Source organism: Kazachstania africana, chromosome 2 (genome assembly GCF_000304475.1).
Source record: "Kazachstania africana CBS 2517 chromosome 2, complete genome".
In the NCBI taxonomy this organism is placed as follows: Eukaryota; Fungi; Ascomycota; class Saccharomycetes; order Saccharomycetales; family Saccharomycetaceae; genus Kazachstania; species Kazachstania africana.
In genome coordinates, this window is record NC_018941.1 from 27,544 (window position 1) to 45,711 (window position 18,168).

Below are 18,168 nucleotides of genomic sequence, written 5' to 3' on the forward strand. Positions count from 1 at the left end.
ATATAGATGATGCTATGGTTAATCACAGAGGTTGGAAGTATTGCGCAATGTTTGGTGAAGGAGGTTCAGGAAGTGATACAGATCTAGAAAGTGGAGCTACAGCCATAGCTGCACACGGTGAAATTTATTTTAACACATATGGAGGTATTGACAATGAATGTAACAATGTTTTAGGCTCTTGACCAGTCTGAAATTTCGTTATCTAGGCATATTAGCTGCAAAATCATGGCCCTCGAAGTTCATATTTTACATTGTCTAAATTTTTATATTTTTATCTAATAAAACTATTATTATTTTTCCAAAAATTGGCGTGTTTAATAGAGCGGACGGAATCTATAGGTAAAGAAGGATAAGGCAGGAAAAAGGGAACAAGCTGTCAGAAAGATAAGTTTCTTTACCCGAAAAATCTCATGAAAAAAAAGTCTGGACGAAAACTTGAATAAACCCTACTAATTTAAAGGTATGCCTCGAGTAAACTTAGTTGTTGACATATATTTTTAAAAAAACTGAGTAAAGAAAATCTCTTTATACTTCGTTGATTAGATTTATATTCTCTAAAGCCAAAATGGCAATTTTCAAAAATGTTGTGGGCTCATGCTTATCTGAACTAAGCCAACTAAATATAAAAAGAAATCTACAGGATCCCTTGATTCCGCAGTTGAGAGTCAACTAATTGGCTCCATACCATGCAATTCGTTCAGTAGTATACCCTATAGTAGTTTAGATACAAACATATCGACTCCAACGTCTGAGAAGCAGAAAGTTGATTATGAGCTCAAAGAGCTGAATGTTGAGGGTCAATTAGCTCTAAGAATCATATCCAGTCACATTTTAAGATTTCTGTCATTCAAAAAACTAGGTTTCGCAGTCGACACTGTAAAAGAGATTTATTCATATGAGGCAGCAGTAGCACTTCATAAACCACACTACAAACATATATTTTCTCGAAGAATGCTCGTCCCCTCCGGGTTATATTCATGGATATTTGAGTAACAAAACGCTCGTAGGGAAGACATGTCAAAAAAAGCAATTTTATTTGTATATGCACTTATTTGAAGCCAACAGACAAATTCGATTTCGCGATGTAGCAAACCTTGCAACGACATGACGTTCTAATTTTGGGTAAATGCCCATAAGAGAAGAGCTCTTCATTCAGTGGTGGAAAGGCGAAAAATGTGCAGCTTAGCTGAAGACGAAAAGGACAGTATAATCCTGAATGCTTCTAATCCCAAAATCCGAATTAAATCTAAAGTGGATGAGCTTGGCTATTTTTTGGATAAACGCAATAGCCTCATCTGTATTCGTGATGAAAGGACATACAATCACTACTGAAAGAGACCTAAAAGCCCGTATCACAGGAACACTTCAATGTTTAAAACAGCTACATCGTATACCCAGGTCTTTTATCATTTACCGAATACCAAATGGATAACTTTATGGGCATGATATTAACGATGTACAATCCAGAAGAGAATAAACTCATGTTGGCATACTCTCCTTTGTGTCCTTTCATAAGCTGAATGCCTCAGCACTGCAACTCTCGCTGAGGAACTCGAAGATCTCTTCGACTTTTATCCTAGTTTGCATGGAAGAACTTAGCACGTCAACGAATAATGGAGCAACTATACTGAAGCACCTAATAGATCTGGAAAAATTAAATATTCTTGGTTCACAATTTTTGGGGCATGTCCCATGTTTGTTCTACAGTATGAATTTAACTAATGGCTGCCCTTTTCTAAGAGTTGAAGATGTAGAAGCAGATGGGATAGATGACTACTCTGAAATCAAATAACTGGAGTTGGCAACAGTAAAATTTCAATTAACAGAGGGAATTAAAACTGGTGTAATAAAAGAGGATCAGTTGCTCTGTATTTTGCCTGTATATCCCGTAAGGATGCCGATTTTGATGTCATAGGTGGTGAGCAAATCACAGACTATGTCAATGAATATGTTAATCTGAAATCAATGATCAACTGGCACAATATAAGCTGAAAACGAGTATAAAAAAGCGTTATGTAGGGAATCTTGTGAAAGGCCGGCAAATTTCATTTGAACAAAGCCTGGAAATCGAAATCAACTTCTACAACAAGATGGGTATCAGCTTTGGATCCTTTTTAAGGTTGGGGAGCTGAGGTCCGTATTGTATGAAATTAATTGTAACAAAGACCATGAACTTAAATTTGAAACAGAAAAAAATATGATGGTTTGTGGCCTGTTGCTGCGAGTTATATCATTCGGGCAGCTATTCAAAACTCTTTTTAATGATTCATGTACAGTAAAATGCCCAGTTCATTGCCTCCTTTCCTATAATATAAAAGACTAATGGAGAAAAAAAAATGGTTTATTCAACAGAAGGTAACAACCGCTTTAGGCGCGCGAATGATTTGGATGAGCTTCTTTTAAGTAATGCCAGGATTTCTATGAAAAGATCAAAAGATGCAGAAGACATGTATTCTTTTTAGCAATATCCAAGAGATGCTGTTTAGCGGCCAAATTGGACGAATTATAATACTTTCCAGAAAATAAACATTTCCTTTTTACAGCTGGTAGTAAAATTACTCGTCTCGAAATATGATATATCCAAAAGGCATACTCATTTACTTTGGAAAGCTAATTTTCATGGAAAGTATCTGTCTCTTACTTCAGAAGTGTTCTCGTTCAGGCGTCATGAAATGTAGCTACTTTTTATTAGTATGACCGTAGAAATGGCATAATAACATTGACTAAAAGATCACGGCGAGTTTTAGGATGGTCTGCATAAAAGACTTGTATTTTTGAATTTACATGTAGAATTAAATAGTAGAGCAGCTTTCAAAAGCTAGATGTTTTGAATAGCATTGTTCATTTGATCCATTTTAGAAACTGTGGAAATATCGTAATAATACATATAAAAAGAAAAAGTGCATCTGGGCAACCCTTGATTGGACCAAAGTTCCGCAACATAGAAGCAAATACGAAAATTGGGTACATTCCTAAGAACAGTGCTGACCATATATTATATGCTAAAGAACAACTAATTCCTTGATCGATTAAAATAACAAAGAAGACAGTACCGAGCAAGACGCTAGTTATCCATAGCACCAGAATTTCCTTTGAAATAATAAACCCCATTTTCCCTCCAACTCTTGTATCACAAACGATTCCTGCAATAAGGAACACAATTATTGAAGAGGTTATCAAAGATTTGAACCGAGCATCGAAGTCTTCATTTAGCAAAGATAATCGAGTGAATTGATAAGAATAAGCTAAAGTATAGATGAAATAGAGTACTCGTTGCTTGATGGTTAATTCGTAGAATCTCACAGAGGCATTCTTTTTCAGCAGTGACTCTTCATCTAGGATTTGTTTTTCAGAAGTGGCATTCCAAGGTGAGTATATAAGAAATAGTATTGATGCTGTTCCAATTACACCACTCAAAGGAGACAACCAGTTGTTTTTACTAATAAATATTGATACTGCTTTCCAGTGGAAGATACACTCTGCGAAAACAAGTACGAATATGACCTGAGCTGCTAAGATAGCGTAGACCTTACGACGAAAAATTCTCATCACAGCAAAATTATATGGATGTTCCCCTTCTTCTCCAGGAATATTATATTTCGGATATGTTTGTAGTGTGTCCGCCATAACGAATTATACAACCTATAGTAATATGATTCTACCTTCCTGGGATGATTAAAAGAAGATCGAGAAATTTTTTCTTTTAAAATGGTTTTTCGAGATATCTAGATTAAAAAAGGGGCTGTTCAAGTGAAAAAGCCTTTTGTCATATACAAGAGCTTTTTAGCAACTAGAAAAATACAAGCGGTGCCAAATTCGATGATATTGAGAACGGATCTGGAAAGAGAGCAATTTACGATGCACAAGCCATTTAGAGGAAATGTTTACCTCTCCCTCTCGAGAAGGAAACTGACTCCAGTAGAAAGTCGGACGGCAATTAAAATAGATTTGCCCGCATATACTTTAAGTCATATATTCGAATGCTTGGTATATTATCTATAATATATTAAGCTTTTTTCAAGGGCGTACTAAGCTATGCCTTAAATAGAAAATGAATGTTTCTTCGGTTTCCGGATCAATGTGCAATAGGCCTTTTGCAACTATTGCTTCCTTAGGGCATTTCCTGTTATATTGATGAAACAGAAACTTAGAATTAATATTTGGAGCAAATATACTGCTAGAAGAAGCCGTTGAGAAGTTATGATCTGATTACAGAATGGAGAAGTCCTCTGAGAAGTTATTCTTTTGAGCTCGAAACGTACACATACCAGCAAAAGGATATTTTGTATCTCTAAAGGATCATATGCGGTATTAGTGCAACAATTACTATAGCTGGAAAAAGTACTATAATATTCAAAGAAGGAATAATATACAAAAGAACTAATGAAGCCAAGGGAGCGCTTCGGAAAGATTATGCTGTATCTAGGTAATTTCCTATTTATTGCGTCAATTTGATAATGCCATTCTTCGTTTTCATCCTTTCCATTCATGCCCTTTTCTATAATAAAAACTCCATTAAAAGCATCTGCAATTTGTTGGTCTAAAACTTGGGATCTGTGGTTAGACAACGTGTCAGTGCGAAATAACCCAATGTCACACTTTCTGTTTTTATTGTAAGTAGACTGGATAAAGAACAACTTTGATACTGGATCAACAAAGACATTTCTAGACTTACCAGCGAAGTCGAGAAGACTCAATTCAGTGAATGAAAGAGAAAGCAGGAGCTATCCAAATAATTGTGATCAACAGCTTTGTAAGGCGGTTGATGACCTTCTCGATGGAGCAAGTAGTTTCAGAATTTTCACTTTCTGATGATATTCCCCATCTAACTCTGGGGCTTGAGATAGACGTAGCAGGAATAACCTCAAAAATGCTCAACAAAGTACTGGCAGTATGATCCTAGGTATTTTAATATGAATTACCAAGCGTGGAGTTTGAATGGTTGAGTGACAACAGTAAAAGTATCTGTTTTCTCGAATATCCGATGCTCGAGAAAAAGAGATTTGATAGAATTCATTCAAAGAAATGAACAGGTCAACTAAGATATGTAACTTACATTAACAATGAACCTCAAAGCTGACAGAATTGAATATGCTGATTTCATAGAACGAAAGGAAAAAAATGCTAAAAAAGGTGAGTACCGTATTACTGACCAGCGCTCCTTCCATCAGACTACTGTTATTCCCTTCTGGTTTACCAAAGACCTATAGATTAGATTGTGCTAACACCAATTACTCTTGAGCAGCTTTCTTGAGCTGAATCTTCCTTCAAAATGGAATATCTTTCAAAGGCTCAGAATTGCCTTCTTTCCATGCATGAAACAACACTATACGCCTACTATCAATGGTATATTATGTTAAGAATAATACGGAATATTATCTCCAACTTTTACGAGGTATTGAAAACATTCGTAACTATGAACTTGTTTCCATTTATGTCAACTATTTTTCCATTCAAACTATGTAAAATAGACTCATCCAACCAGTCAAGTATCTCTGATGGTATGCAATACTCAAGGTGTCTGATTTTTCATTAAAATCATTAGAATTTGTTTTCACTCCAACATCCTACATTGTCTGCCTTTTGAATCCCTCCGACCATTCATAGAAGCTCGCTCTATAATGCAACGAATAAGAGGATACAAGTGTATAAAGCACTCCATTTCTATGGTACTGAAATGAAGTTAACACACCTAACTTTTTCTATTCCGGAGAAAAGTTTGAACTATGAGACATCCCATCAGACCGGGATGATACAACCACACAAATGCATTCAGAAAACAGTTCCACGATTTCTTTCATCAATACTACACCATTCAACCAAGGAAAAACGTTTGTTGATAGTAACTTCTATTGATTGACTCTAATATTTTAGCTATGTGTTGATTGTTTACTTTTCTTGATGCCGTTGAAGAATAGGACAAGTTCGTCAAGATCTTAATTTCGCTTTTATCTAATTCGGGCAAAAAAAACAAAATTTTGTAGCGAGATGTATCAGTAAGTGTAGGTACATGATATGAAGAGGATAAAATCCTGATCTCTGCTCCATTGATAGGTGTAATGTGTGTTAGCAACAGTAGAAGACGATGAACATGGTTAGTGAGCTCGCAGGAGAACAGAACTCATGGCCAATTACTCTCAATCAGAAGGATAGAACGCTAGAGTCCGGTATAGTTCCATCTATTGAGGACAATATTATGAGTTACATCGGGACAAGTTATACTAGTTGTTCGAATACAAATGGTGACTACTTGTATTTTCAAACAGAATGATGGCTCTTCTATAAAGACAATGATGTTGAAACCGGCAGTGAAAGGGCGCGTATAATACCATACTACGAGGTACCCTTATATAAGAATCTAAAACCGTACTACTTAAATTTGTATATGATTCATAAACGTTTATAAAACCGCCAATATCTCGCAACTTCTGACATTGAGATGTCAAATCCACGTCTTTCAGGCCCAGACGACCAACGAACACGCAGTTTAGTCAATTCTAACCTCTACTCTGGAGAAGAATAAGAGAAGTTAAAACTTTTGCTACTGTTAAAACATATCAATGCTGGAAATGCGGCTTTGAGAAACTATTTTGTTTAGGTATATATATAAATATATATATATATATTCTCACTTCCAGAGATGAGTAACTTACTTGGTGTACGTAAGATCGGAACATTCAGGCCTCTAGGAAAAAAGCATTCCTCTTTTTTTCTTAGCCCCTTTTCTCGGTTCTGATTCTTCTTATTTTTTCTCTTTTATAAATGTATGTGGGCGGACAATGCACTACTGCTTATGATAAGGTAACAGGACTAGCCATCTTCGCACACTGTATCGAGCCCACCATATTGGTTGTAGTAAACCTCTCCTACCATGGCTGACTCAACTGTACGTTGTGAACTGAAGCCCCAAGACAGGCAGAGTTTCTCATAATAGGCATAGCAGCTGTAACTATTAGTGCACGACTGCACGCTAACAACCTGGCTAAATACGTCGCTGGTAGCCCATTCTTTGCCAGCGGTAGTGAACTCGCCCCAGTCCCTCAGGTCCTGTATATATCCGCTGTTACCTCCCCACGCAGTGTAAGACACCTATATTGAGCCAGTATCTCTCATTGTGAAAGTACTGTTGGAGTTCGCAGCGTTGCCTAGCATGTGAGATGCACCTGCTTCCAGCACTGCCGTCACATCTCCCACGTCATATAGGGCCGTGTAGTGAAATTGTGGGCCTTGAGTATGTATATAATAACCGAGTGCTGCCTCTCCTATGTCGGTTGAATTATAGAGAGCTCTTACTGTCACATTGTGATGAGGGTCTAGATCATACGCAATCACAGCATCCACATCCTCATAGTTGCCAGTCAGGTTATGGCCGAGCCCTACTCCAAGCTCGTGTATTGCCCAGTAAGTCCCGATCTGGTCTCTTTTGACTAGTCCTGCAGGCAGAACTGCATTCTCGTTAGTATAGAACCATCCTGCGTCTTTTCCGTACGAACTGATGGCTACCGATGCGAATAGTCCTGTAACAGTTATTGCCCCCAAAGTAACACAGAGCTTGGTCTCCGATTTATAATCCGACACCGACTCAACGCCGAAAAGCGCTAGCCACCAGTCCGAACATTTCGAACCGGAGAGATATCCTGTTCCTGCTGGTATTAGTCCAAAGATTGTTATAGCTCCTTTAACAACTGCCGATTGCCATTTATTCAAAGTTCTTGCTGCAAATCTAAACCTGCTACAGCGACAGGATAAGCGTACTGCCATAGGAAATAAACCTATTACATCTCTAACGAACCACCAGCTAAGCATCATTATATGAAGTGAAAATACCATAACCGCCGAATCATACAAAAATCTACGTATAGTGAAATCCCTTATTTGTGGTACTTCGCGTACACGTTGCTGCGGAGGTGTATTACCCATTTCAGTAGTATCTGGAGGGTTTTACTGTTCATTAGAAGACATTATCACATTTTGCAGTTTCGTTCGTTTCAATACACAATTCTATAGGCCTTTTATATTGTTGTATTTTACATTTCGAGATGAAAATTTTTCACGTTTATGAGGAGCGCGTTGCAGATTTTAATTGTCACCACGGTTCCCATCAGGATTGGTTGCATTGTGCTGCAAACATATCCCATATGTTGTTATCTATACGGCCAACTTAATGATTAGAAACGTTCCACCATCCTAATCGGGATAAAACACAGTGTTTTCATCTACGTGCGCGAAAAATATAATAACTTTCAAAGCTTGCTACTCTGGTACCTAATCCACGGTTCCAAAGTGCTTGTAATTTTAACTTGTCGCACCTCTCGTTTATGCTGTCAAACCCTAATGTCTGGAAATACAACAAATGAAAGAAACACTTACTAGTCATGACTTACATTTCCTACTCTCACTAAACGTCTCTCTACCAAACATGGACGTCAATAACTGAAAGACCGACAACACAGTTCCAGAATCTATTTTTCTGAACTTGAAAACATTGATTTCAATTGAAGGAGAAAAAGAAAGAGAACAATTTGCCAAATAATTCTATCTAAAATATCATTCTGTCAAGACACTTCACTGACTCAGTTCTTTATCATATTCTATCTAATATATCCATTATAATATTCAATTCACAAATCTCTCGAACGTCGATTCTTATTAACTGTAATACTATCCGTTAAATTATCATTAACTGGTTCTTATCTTTCTTGAATTTTTAAAGCATCTACTCAATGTGTAGCCTTATTCTAATAAACTCGTCACCCTTCTCACTCTATAACTAAAGAAACATCGTTCAGTTCGGCTTAAGAGAATTATTTGTAGAGGTGGATCATCTTGCTAATATATTCTTTCCAATCTTTTAATTCTTCTCAATCATATCAACAGGTAACATCCTAAGACATTCTGTTTGATTACTTTCACTAGCGATCTTAATCTCTTGACATATTTCAATAGCAGGACCGGCCATAACTTTGACAGAATACTTGAACACATCATATTTTAGCACAACACCTTATACCATTTCAAATGAATATGCGACATTAACAAATTTGAGATCGACATTAACAAATTTGGCATCGACATCGACATTAACAGTGCATATACCGTCTCATTCGACATTGGTTGTATTTCGCTAATTAACCATCTACTTGGAAAGATGTCTTAAACGTTCCACTTTATCTTCAATTTCATTAATAAAACTAGCATCCTGAAATTTTATTTTATAAACTGGCAGCATTATCACATCATCTCCTTTGTTAGGTGATAACCTCAATAAACATATCAAATCATTACTGTAGATCTTCGTGTCGGTATAATTTAACGAAATTGACAGGAAATAGTCCCAATAATATAATCTATAACAAATATAACTAAGTTACTCCATATGATTTAAAAGGATGCTTTTAAAAATCAGCGGATCAATTGTACCGGTAGAAACTATCAATTATTCGAACGGCTTTGTGATTCACAATTAAAAAATCAACATCACATAAACCAGTCACCGTAACTTCAAGTTGCACAATTAGATAATATATAACGTCTAACTTTAAAGAACGTCCTTCCAATTCCGGAAACAGATACTCAACACCACCACATGGATTGGACATTTCCCCCTCCTATACGGTACCAACTCCATTATGTCCCTTACAAACAAAGGAAATACTGTGTAAAAGCTGACAACCTTCAAGTCAATAACCTTGTTCACAATGTCCAAAGTTAGCTTTGCTTCAAAGACAGTCCATAACATCAACACCAACACCTGCAGCTGAATAGCAAATCACGAAGGAATTAGCTTTTACCCATGGAACCTAGCTATTGAAGGAACATGTACCAGGCACATAGACGAACCAATATCCTTCGGTCTCTTCATAAGCATAGTACTCCATTAATCCTCAGCACTTCTACACGGTTAAATATCAATGCCATTGAAGAATATCAAATTTTACAAGGATTTTTGGGAGACTTGTCAATATTTTGGATGGTTTACGCTGTTCTAAACAATTAATCTCCCATTCCGTCACTTTAAAAAAAAGGCTTAGAAATTACAGAATGAATGATACCCCTGTCATTAAACCTCTTTCATCGAAGAAGTTGGTTTGTTCATTCATTCTACCTCCTCGTATTCACCTCTTCGACCTAAATATAAATTATCTTGATACAACTCTGTTTTGTGAAACTTCAGATCAAACGAAATTGAATTATGAACTTTTTAGTTTCGTATGTTTAAAAGTATTCAGTCTTTCAATGTATATTAGAAATAAAGAACAAGAAACTAGAAGCTAGCTTTTATTGTTAATAAGAGTCAAATATCCTTGGACTCATCTAATTAAGAGTCATTGAATATACAAAAGATATCAAGCCTCCTTAATCGTTTTTGCCTGATAAAGGAAGAAAATAGCATTCGCTGCGTGATAACTATTACCACTGCTTCGTTTATCAACCAGGATACAATATTTCTGAGAACATTTGAAAAAACAAGTAAACAAGCGGCCAAACATGTGTTACTGTCACTGGACATTTTGCAAAACAAGAACTGTCACATAGGATAGTAAAGTAAGGAGACAGACAATATTGTGTAACTGATGAATCCAGTCTTTTCATGGGAAATCGAATATTAAGATTTTTGAACCATACTCTGTAAGTTAAAAAAATGTTATCTTTTTTCGCTCTGGAATCAATTCCCTGCCATACTCAGCTGATGAAAAATTCGAAGGGGTGGAGTCATTTTATCTTGTGCATCAAAATGAACGTATCAATTAGAAGTAGAATGACAGTATTTCCAACATAAAAACTATGATCCATCGTTAGAGTTACCACTAGTGGGCAAATTTAATTCTATAGGTATAGTAAAGGCTGTACATTTCTCCGAACTGACAAAGAACTTTTCATAGAGCTCAAATCTGCTTAAACAATTTCGTGGTAAAACAAAGTAGCAGAACCGGCGATAAGCCAAAAAATCTCAATGCAACTAGAAACTACTGAATTCTTCGACTTGCAAGATTTGAAATTGCCCTGAACCGTTTTCGAAACTCACTGACGTACAATGTCTATGAATATTTCAATTATGGTCTGAACCGACTACGAGTGCTAGTAATCGGAATTTCTTCAATGATGCTAGTTTGTATCAATTACATGGATATGACAAAATGAGCTTTTCCTGTTCTGTTCCTAATCATTCTTGCTGGAACCATCATCAGATCAATTTTGTCTCTTATTGTCTCTTCGGATTATTTCACGCAAGAGAGAGTAAACGCATTACATCTTACCGCCAAAAGCCAGTTTTCCATGTATGTCATTGAACGCAAATCCAACATTGACTTAGAAACATGGGATATTACTGCTTAAAAACGAATATCTACATGCATAGGGATGAATTGTAGCCAACTCCTTACTGTTTCTACAATGATGGAAGAGACCTTCAATACTTCAGGTCTCTAATTGCAACTTTACATAGTAAAGCTAGTGTCATAGAAAATAGCAGTAATGTGGAGAGTTTAACTAAGGATGAGCTCAATGGTAGAAATTCGGAAACATCAGATTTTGAGTTATCTAAAGTGAGAGCAAGAGTAGTTGAGGTATTCAGCGAGGCCGTTGGCGACTATTGGAGAGAACTCAATATCACTGGAAGTTCTTAAGTATTCTTCACGCCTAGATTATGTGATTTTTTGAAGAAACTCTTCGCAAAATATTTTCTGAAATATCTTCAGACATCATTTCGTATTAGATATAGAAATGTGTTATCGTGGTCCAGTATGAATAGCAATATGGATAATTCTGAGGCATATTTTCAAGGCCATTTTTAGTAGAACTAGATTCTGCTACAACAAATGTTAACTTCTTGGTGGCATCAAGTTGGATAAACTACTCGTACACCGGCACCCATTTTTATCTAACATAAATTTCATTACTATCACCTTCCTTTGTTATTCATTGAGGACGCTCGTTTGGCTAATCTGCTTTTGTGGTATCTATAATGCTATTCACCTCGCAGATTTGGTTTGATCAAGGGCGCTGAAGTCACTGATGCCTACATCAATTGAGGATTCTATTTCTTGAATGTTGTGCATAGTGCACACACAGAAACTCAGCCCTATATATATTTTGAAGTGTTAGGTCCTTTGAGCAAGGTGAAACTGCCTCTATCTCTTGTAAATTCCAAGTAAATTGACCTCAATCTAGCTCATTTTCTCGTGGCAATGAATAATGCTCTAAAAACGGAAACCATTATGAATCTCATTTTCCCAAAAGAAATATTCCGCAACAATCCCAACAACACGGAAAGATAAATTCAAGTCAATTAGAATTTCCACATAAGCATTATATCAACCTGGATATCTGCATCTTGGTTGTCATGTATTTAACAGCTTTTTTCAGTTTTTATAATAATATGCAGCTCGGACAATTGGTTGTATTAGCTGAAGAGGCTAAAAGGGCAAGAAATTGTCATTAAAAGAGATAAAACTATTTCGTAAGACGGAATGAGATATCTTAGATTAATGATATAAATATATCATATGCAAGGGTTATTTATCTAAAAGATGCGTATCCAGTACCACGTATATCTAAAATACACATATTTTCAAAAAAAAATTTATCAAACGACTCGAACTGTACTCTATGAACCTGATCGTCTTTTTGTTAATGTAATTAAGCTTTCTACTTCAAGAGTTTATTATTGTGTTTTAAGAAAAGTCAAAATTATAAATAGTCAGCTGGACGAAATATTTTCTTTACAGTCTACATATTGTAATTCCGGTGAACTTGAATTGAACTTGTTTACTGAATTGTTTACTTAAAGAATGGTCAAATCAATGAGCCAGCTTAATTCCTCGCCTGCCAGCTCTTTAGCCACAGTTGCATTTCTACGTATGCTTAATTGCTTCGATCTAAGAATAGCAGAAGCTTCTATAAGGCTGCACTTATAATTCGTACTAAGCTAACCACGTAAAGCTATGTGTTTGTCCACATAGTGCCCGTATCTATCGTCAATTTGATATTATCTCTTCACAAATCTCTAATCCCTGAAGCCTCAATGGCTAATGATGAAAATCTGTACAGGTCTGAGACGAAAATTTCTCTGAAATCTATACATATACCCTTGGCTGTTACCTTTTTTATCCTAGCTTCTTGTCCTCTCAACTGAGTAGAAACTGTGTGTATCACATACTTGGCATACTCTTATTCTGTTTTCTGCCACTGGCCAGTAGCGGATGTCGCACCGATCTGCTTCTGTCTCAACAAGCTCAACATCTCCTTCCCTGAAATAAAATAAATACATGTGAATAAAGTACATAGATTTATTATCTGTTACCTCATCTCATGGGTATTAATTCTTGTCCCAGCCTAACTTGATAGCTTCATCGTAGTTTGGATAATCTAAATAGTCCTCCTTGGTCATGGTGTAGAAAGTACTTTTGTCATATTTGTTCAATTGTAAACCTCTTTCTAAGCGGGCAAGTAGATCAGGATTCGAAATAAAATATCTTCCAAAACCAATCAAAGTTCTATTGTCGGTAACCAGCTCTTTAGTAACTTCAGGATGCAACGCTAAATTACCATCTCTTAGAACCACACCTTTTCAAATTGAGTGAACAAAATCATTGGAACCACTATTGTATGCGCCTTCTCCTTCATCGTAATGGAAGTTGGTGACACGAAGCTCTGCAACATGGACAAAAGCTGGACGATTCCCATCCCTAGCTCTCTTTTCCAACTCAGCAATAATATAGGAATATTGCGCGATAGTTTGGGGCTCTGCAAAACCAGACATAGTGCCATAAGTACCCCATGGAGAAAATTTAATAGTAGCTCTTTCGGCACCAATAGCAGCAACTACAGCATCCACAACTTCCAAGGGAAGCCTCGCCCTATTTTCAATAGAACCCCGTATTCATCTTTCCTGTCGTTAGAGATTGGATCTAAAAATCTGTTCAATAAATAGCCATTTGCGCAATGGATTTTAACACTGTCGGCACCAGCTTTAATAGAGTTCTCAACAGCTTGCGCGTATCCTTGAATATATTCATTAATTTCAGCTTTTGTAATGGTGTGTTGTCTAATACCCAACTTTTCAGCTCTTGCCTTAACATATTCATTAATGTAAAAATTGTCGGATGCAGAAGCGAAACATAGGCTGTCCCTTGCAGTGGCCTCAGGAACGGCCTGTCTTCCCAAGTTCCACAATTGAACGACTACAAAAGAGTTGTTGTTGTGAATTTTAAAAAAAATCTTTTTCCATCCTTCAACCTGTTCGTCAGAACCAAATGCCAGGGGCGTTATCATAGCCGCTGGCCTGGAGGGGGGTAAAAGTAGCTTCCGTTATGATTAAAGTTCCAAGGCTTTTGAGCACGCTGATCGTAATAGTCAGCAGCCCAGTCTCTGTTTGGAATATAACCTGGGTGATGAGCTCTCAAAGTTGTCAATGGAGGCATGACAACCCTGTGTTGGAGGTTCATGTTGCCAACCTTGATTTGCTCGAATAATTTAGTGTTGTTCAAAGTCACTGGTGTAAAATTTTTGGTAAAGGCATTTTGATAGTATGGAGAGTTTGTACTTATGGTCTCCTAATGGTGTCATAAGAAAAGGAAAACTTGATACAAAAGGTCTGATAGTTTATTTCATATTATACTTATATACGTTTCAGAACGTTGGATCGGGTTGTAGTAACTGATATTTTATCACGACAAGCAGGCATAACCATTGTAAATATGTTACTGTTCCTGATCGACGCCTGCCAAATAGTGGTGAATTTCTAAGCTTTTTTTCCACTGCCCGAGGGTCCAAGTCGCTAGCGTCCGATTCGTAAGCAAATGTGCCGTTACTACGGTAAGGCAGCGAATGCGAAGCTGCAAGTCACCAAGTTATGACAGTATCACTGACTAGTTGAAGTAAGCTCTAGTTTGATAGCAGAACTAAATTAGTAATATTAGTCGAACAATTGTTTGTCCACAAATCTTTCAGTGGAAGGGTCTCTCATATAACACATTTATGACAGGAACAATTTCAGCAGCATCAACGTCAGTAATTTGACAAGCTCAACCTTTTGGCTCCCTCTAAATGAAACAACCTTTGTACAGCGATTAGAGTTCCCTTAATCATGCTATTTCAAACGGAATTTGATCCATTTGCACCTAGAAATCACTTGATATTATACCATGTATATAGGAAATGGTTAAATGGTTACATTGCCCCGAGTTATACATATGGCCAGTAGCTTCAGAATATGGTCCGAGTAATCATGCTACTCTTTTAAAGAACTAACGCCGATGGTGAAAATGTTGTTCGTCATGACGATTCATTGGGGAATCTGGGACCTTAGTGGCAATGTGGACGGCAGCTTTTTTCAGCTTTTACAATCAGATACAGCTTGCCTGTCTAGTTGATTTAACAGGGCAAACTAATAAGCAATTCTAGTTGAAGATATATCTTAATACTTCGGGAAGAATTACAATACCTCAGGGGAGATGATCTGCATTATTGGAAAAAAAATCAGTATTTTAGAGGATGCTGACACACAAACATTCTGAAATTGCGTACTTCCCCCATATACACACAATATTTCAGGCTTCTACATTAGGTTAGGTTTATATCACCAATTTCGTTTTATATAGGATACACTATTCGGTAATCTGCGCGTATTAAAGGAGCAGCAAATAACTGTTTGACTATTCCTTTGTAAATTACAAATAGATTTGTGCATTTCTGATTCTGAGTTGTACAAAGTCATAATAGAGTGAATACTGAACGTGTGACTTTATATGTGTATTTTATTTTTGTATGTAATTTTTTACACTCTTTGAATTTGAAAATGGTATGAAGTTATTGCTATGTATTTGACGTTCCGCCAGGCCTTGGTAAGGCTAGCAAATTCATAAGGAGAGCCCTTGTTTACTGAGTTATCTGTGCTTAAAATATTATATATTAAAATGTTAAGCAATTTGAATTATAAGCTTCAGATGGTAGCTGATACTCTTCATATTATCAAAAGTAGATAAACTGGTCCGACCTTTCATAGTTTTCGAGATATGTGGAATCAGACGACAAGAGTTGTAAAACCATTCAGAAAGAGGGATACAGTGTGTCTATTCTTCACTTAAGTAAGATGGAAAAATTCTTAGAATTGTCACTGTCTCCAGTTTATATTCTTCTCTCCTTTTTAAGAGAGGTGATCGTAAAGAATAAAGTTAGCTTATACACGAGCTTCCATGGGCTGCAGGAGGACTATGGTAAAACCACCTAAATGCGATACATACAAACTGATAAAAACGTTTAGGAAATAACTAGCTCTTGGAATAACTAAATATCTTGTAAAAGGGTATAATAAATAATAGAAAGTAGATATATGTTATAGTACTCTTTGATGTTGAACTCTATAAAGTTTTTTTCAGTTACAGTATGTTTTAGCACGTTAACCTGTGAAAGATGATTTTGAACGTAAATATTCACCATATTTATATAAAACAAATGGAATAAGGGCTAGTGCTAGTGATATGAAGCCAATGATGGATGAGCCCCAACCCACTGGATAGCCATCAATTGCTAAATTATTGTACATTGCTCTACCAAATAATGGAAAAGCACAACCAAATACGCAACGGCATAACCCATTACCTGCATAGACGGAAGCAATGTAATTAGGATAACACAATGCTAAGTATGAAAAAGCAGTTTGAAATAGGTTGAAGGCAAATAAAACAAAGAAAATTTCTGCGATTATAGGAACTATCCAGTGTGTCATTGCAGCCCATCCAAAAAGAAACAATGCACATGGTAAACTCCAACTCACAGACATGGCGAGTATTAGAAATGTTTCAGGGACAAATGTACCGTCTTGACGTCTCGGTTTCACTATTTTGCTTACAAATAATAGCAGAACTGAAAATGCAACGCAACATCCAACACAAAATCCAAAATAAGAAAGCCCTAGTTCAATCAAAGTGAAGCCCCAGTTTTCAACAAATACAATGGGTAAAGCTTCGAAGAAAAGATAGAGTGTACCGAAACAAAGGGCTGTGTATACATCAAATGCCAGGACGATTGGTTCTTTAACAATGATTTCAATCGGTCTATAAAGCGTATTGATCAAGAAGTCTTTGGGAGTTACACCAGCATCAAGCATTTCTTGTTCTGTGTGATATCTATTGTCACCTGTTTGTTTCCTAATTCTAGAAGCTCTTCTTGATAGAATATTCGCTGCTGACGTTTCAGGGAAAAAGAAGATACAACATATCAGGCATGGAATAGAGAGCCATAATAATAACCAAAAAGTCCATCTCCAATTTTTAGCAACTACCATTGAAGCACCTAATAGTGGGCCAATGATTGGAGCGGCTAGAGTTCCAACAGCCCATAACGCTATATAGGTAGTCAGCTTTCCAGGATGAATCACATCGGCAATTGAAGCCCCACCAGTTGATAAGGGAGGTGAGCATAAAATACCGGTTAGCAATCTCAAAATGATTAGCCCTTCAATATTTTGGACTGTTGCACAACCTATTTGTATGAGCATAAATATAGGGAAAGTAACAATATAAATTTGTTGTCTACCAATTTTGGCCACTTCGGACAGTGGTGAAAAGAAGACTTGACCTAACCCACAACCAAGAACGTACAATGATAAATTTAATGTAGCAGTGACTTGACCTACGTGAAAATCATTCTGAATTCCATCTTGTCCTGGGGTATAAATTGATGATCCCATATAGTTGGTGCACGTCAGCAGTATGACTTCGAAAACGATCAAATTCTTCTTTAAATCGCTCCAATTCTGTGGATTATCAGGATCGTCGTTTCCATTCCAATCCACTAAAAATGGAGCTGAGTCTCCAACCGGGTTTTCTCTGCCCGCTTTACTTTCTATGTCAGCTGATGATGAATCCTCATACATTGAGGTATCATTTCTCTCTGTATATTTGTTCTGTATATTTTCATGTACGTTGACAAGATGAAAATATTCGAGCAAATCAACGAAGAAAGTGTTTTTGAATGCTTCTAAATACATCGAAAATGTTTTGCAATTGTATCTTTCTTTTTTGAATAAATTTGGCGTAAGGAAGGCATAAAATAGGAGACAAAAAGTCTATTGTTTACCATGTTATATATACATAACTCATCACATATAATACGTCATATATTTCAACTTTACTAAGATTAGACTGTCATTTGAATAGTAAATTT

At 36.6% G+C, this 18,168-nt stretch overlaps 4 protein-coding genes across 4 annotated transcripts; all 4 read right to left on the reverse strand.

The window, feature by feature from the left end:
* Positions 1-2,841: 2,841 nt before the first annotated feature.
* Positions 2,842-3,627, reverse strand: KAFR0B00160 (uncharacterized protein; the record flags this gene model as incomplete). Its single annotated transcript, XM_003955401.1, has 1 exon — positions 2,842-3,627. One exon carries the CDS (start codon positions 3,625-3,627, stop codon positions 2,842-2,844), a length of 786 nt encoding a protein of 261 aa, XP_003955450.1.
* A 473-nt stretch (positions 3,628-4,100) lies between these two features.
* Positions 4,101-4,490, reverse strand: KAFR0B00163 (uncharacterized protein; the record flags this gene model as incomplete). The annotated part of the gene is made up of 1 exon (XM_003955402.1): positions 4,101-4,490. One exon carries the CDS (start codon positions 4,488-4,490, stop codon positions 4,101-4,103), a length of 390 nt encoding a protein of 129 aa, XP_003955451.1.
* Positions 4,491-7,089: 2,599 nt separating this feature from the next.
* On the reverse strand, positions 7,090-7,920 carry KAFR0B00166 (uncharacterized protein; the record flags this gene model as incomplete). The annotated part of the gene is made up of 1 exon (XM_003955403.1): positions 7,090-7,920. The coding sequence occupies one exon, from the start codon at positions 7,918-7,920 to the stop codon at positions 7,090-7,092; it is 831 nt and encodes a 276-aa protein (XP_003955452.1).
* An 8,479-nt stretch (positions 7,921-16,399) lies between these two features.
* KAFR0B00180 (MFS transporter) lies at positions 16,400-17,992 on the reverse strand (the record flags this gene model as incomplete). The annotated part of the gene is made up of 1 exon (XM_003955404.1): positions 16,400-17,992. One exon carries the CDS (start codon positions 17,990-17,992, stop codon positions 16,400-16,402), a length of 1,593 nt encoding a protein of 530 aa, XP_003955453.1.
* Between the last annotated feature and the right edge of the window lie 176 nt (positions 17,993-18,168).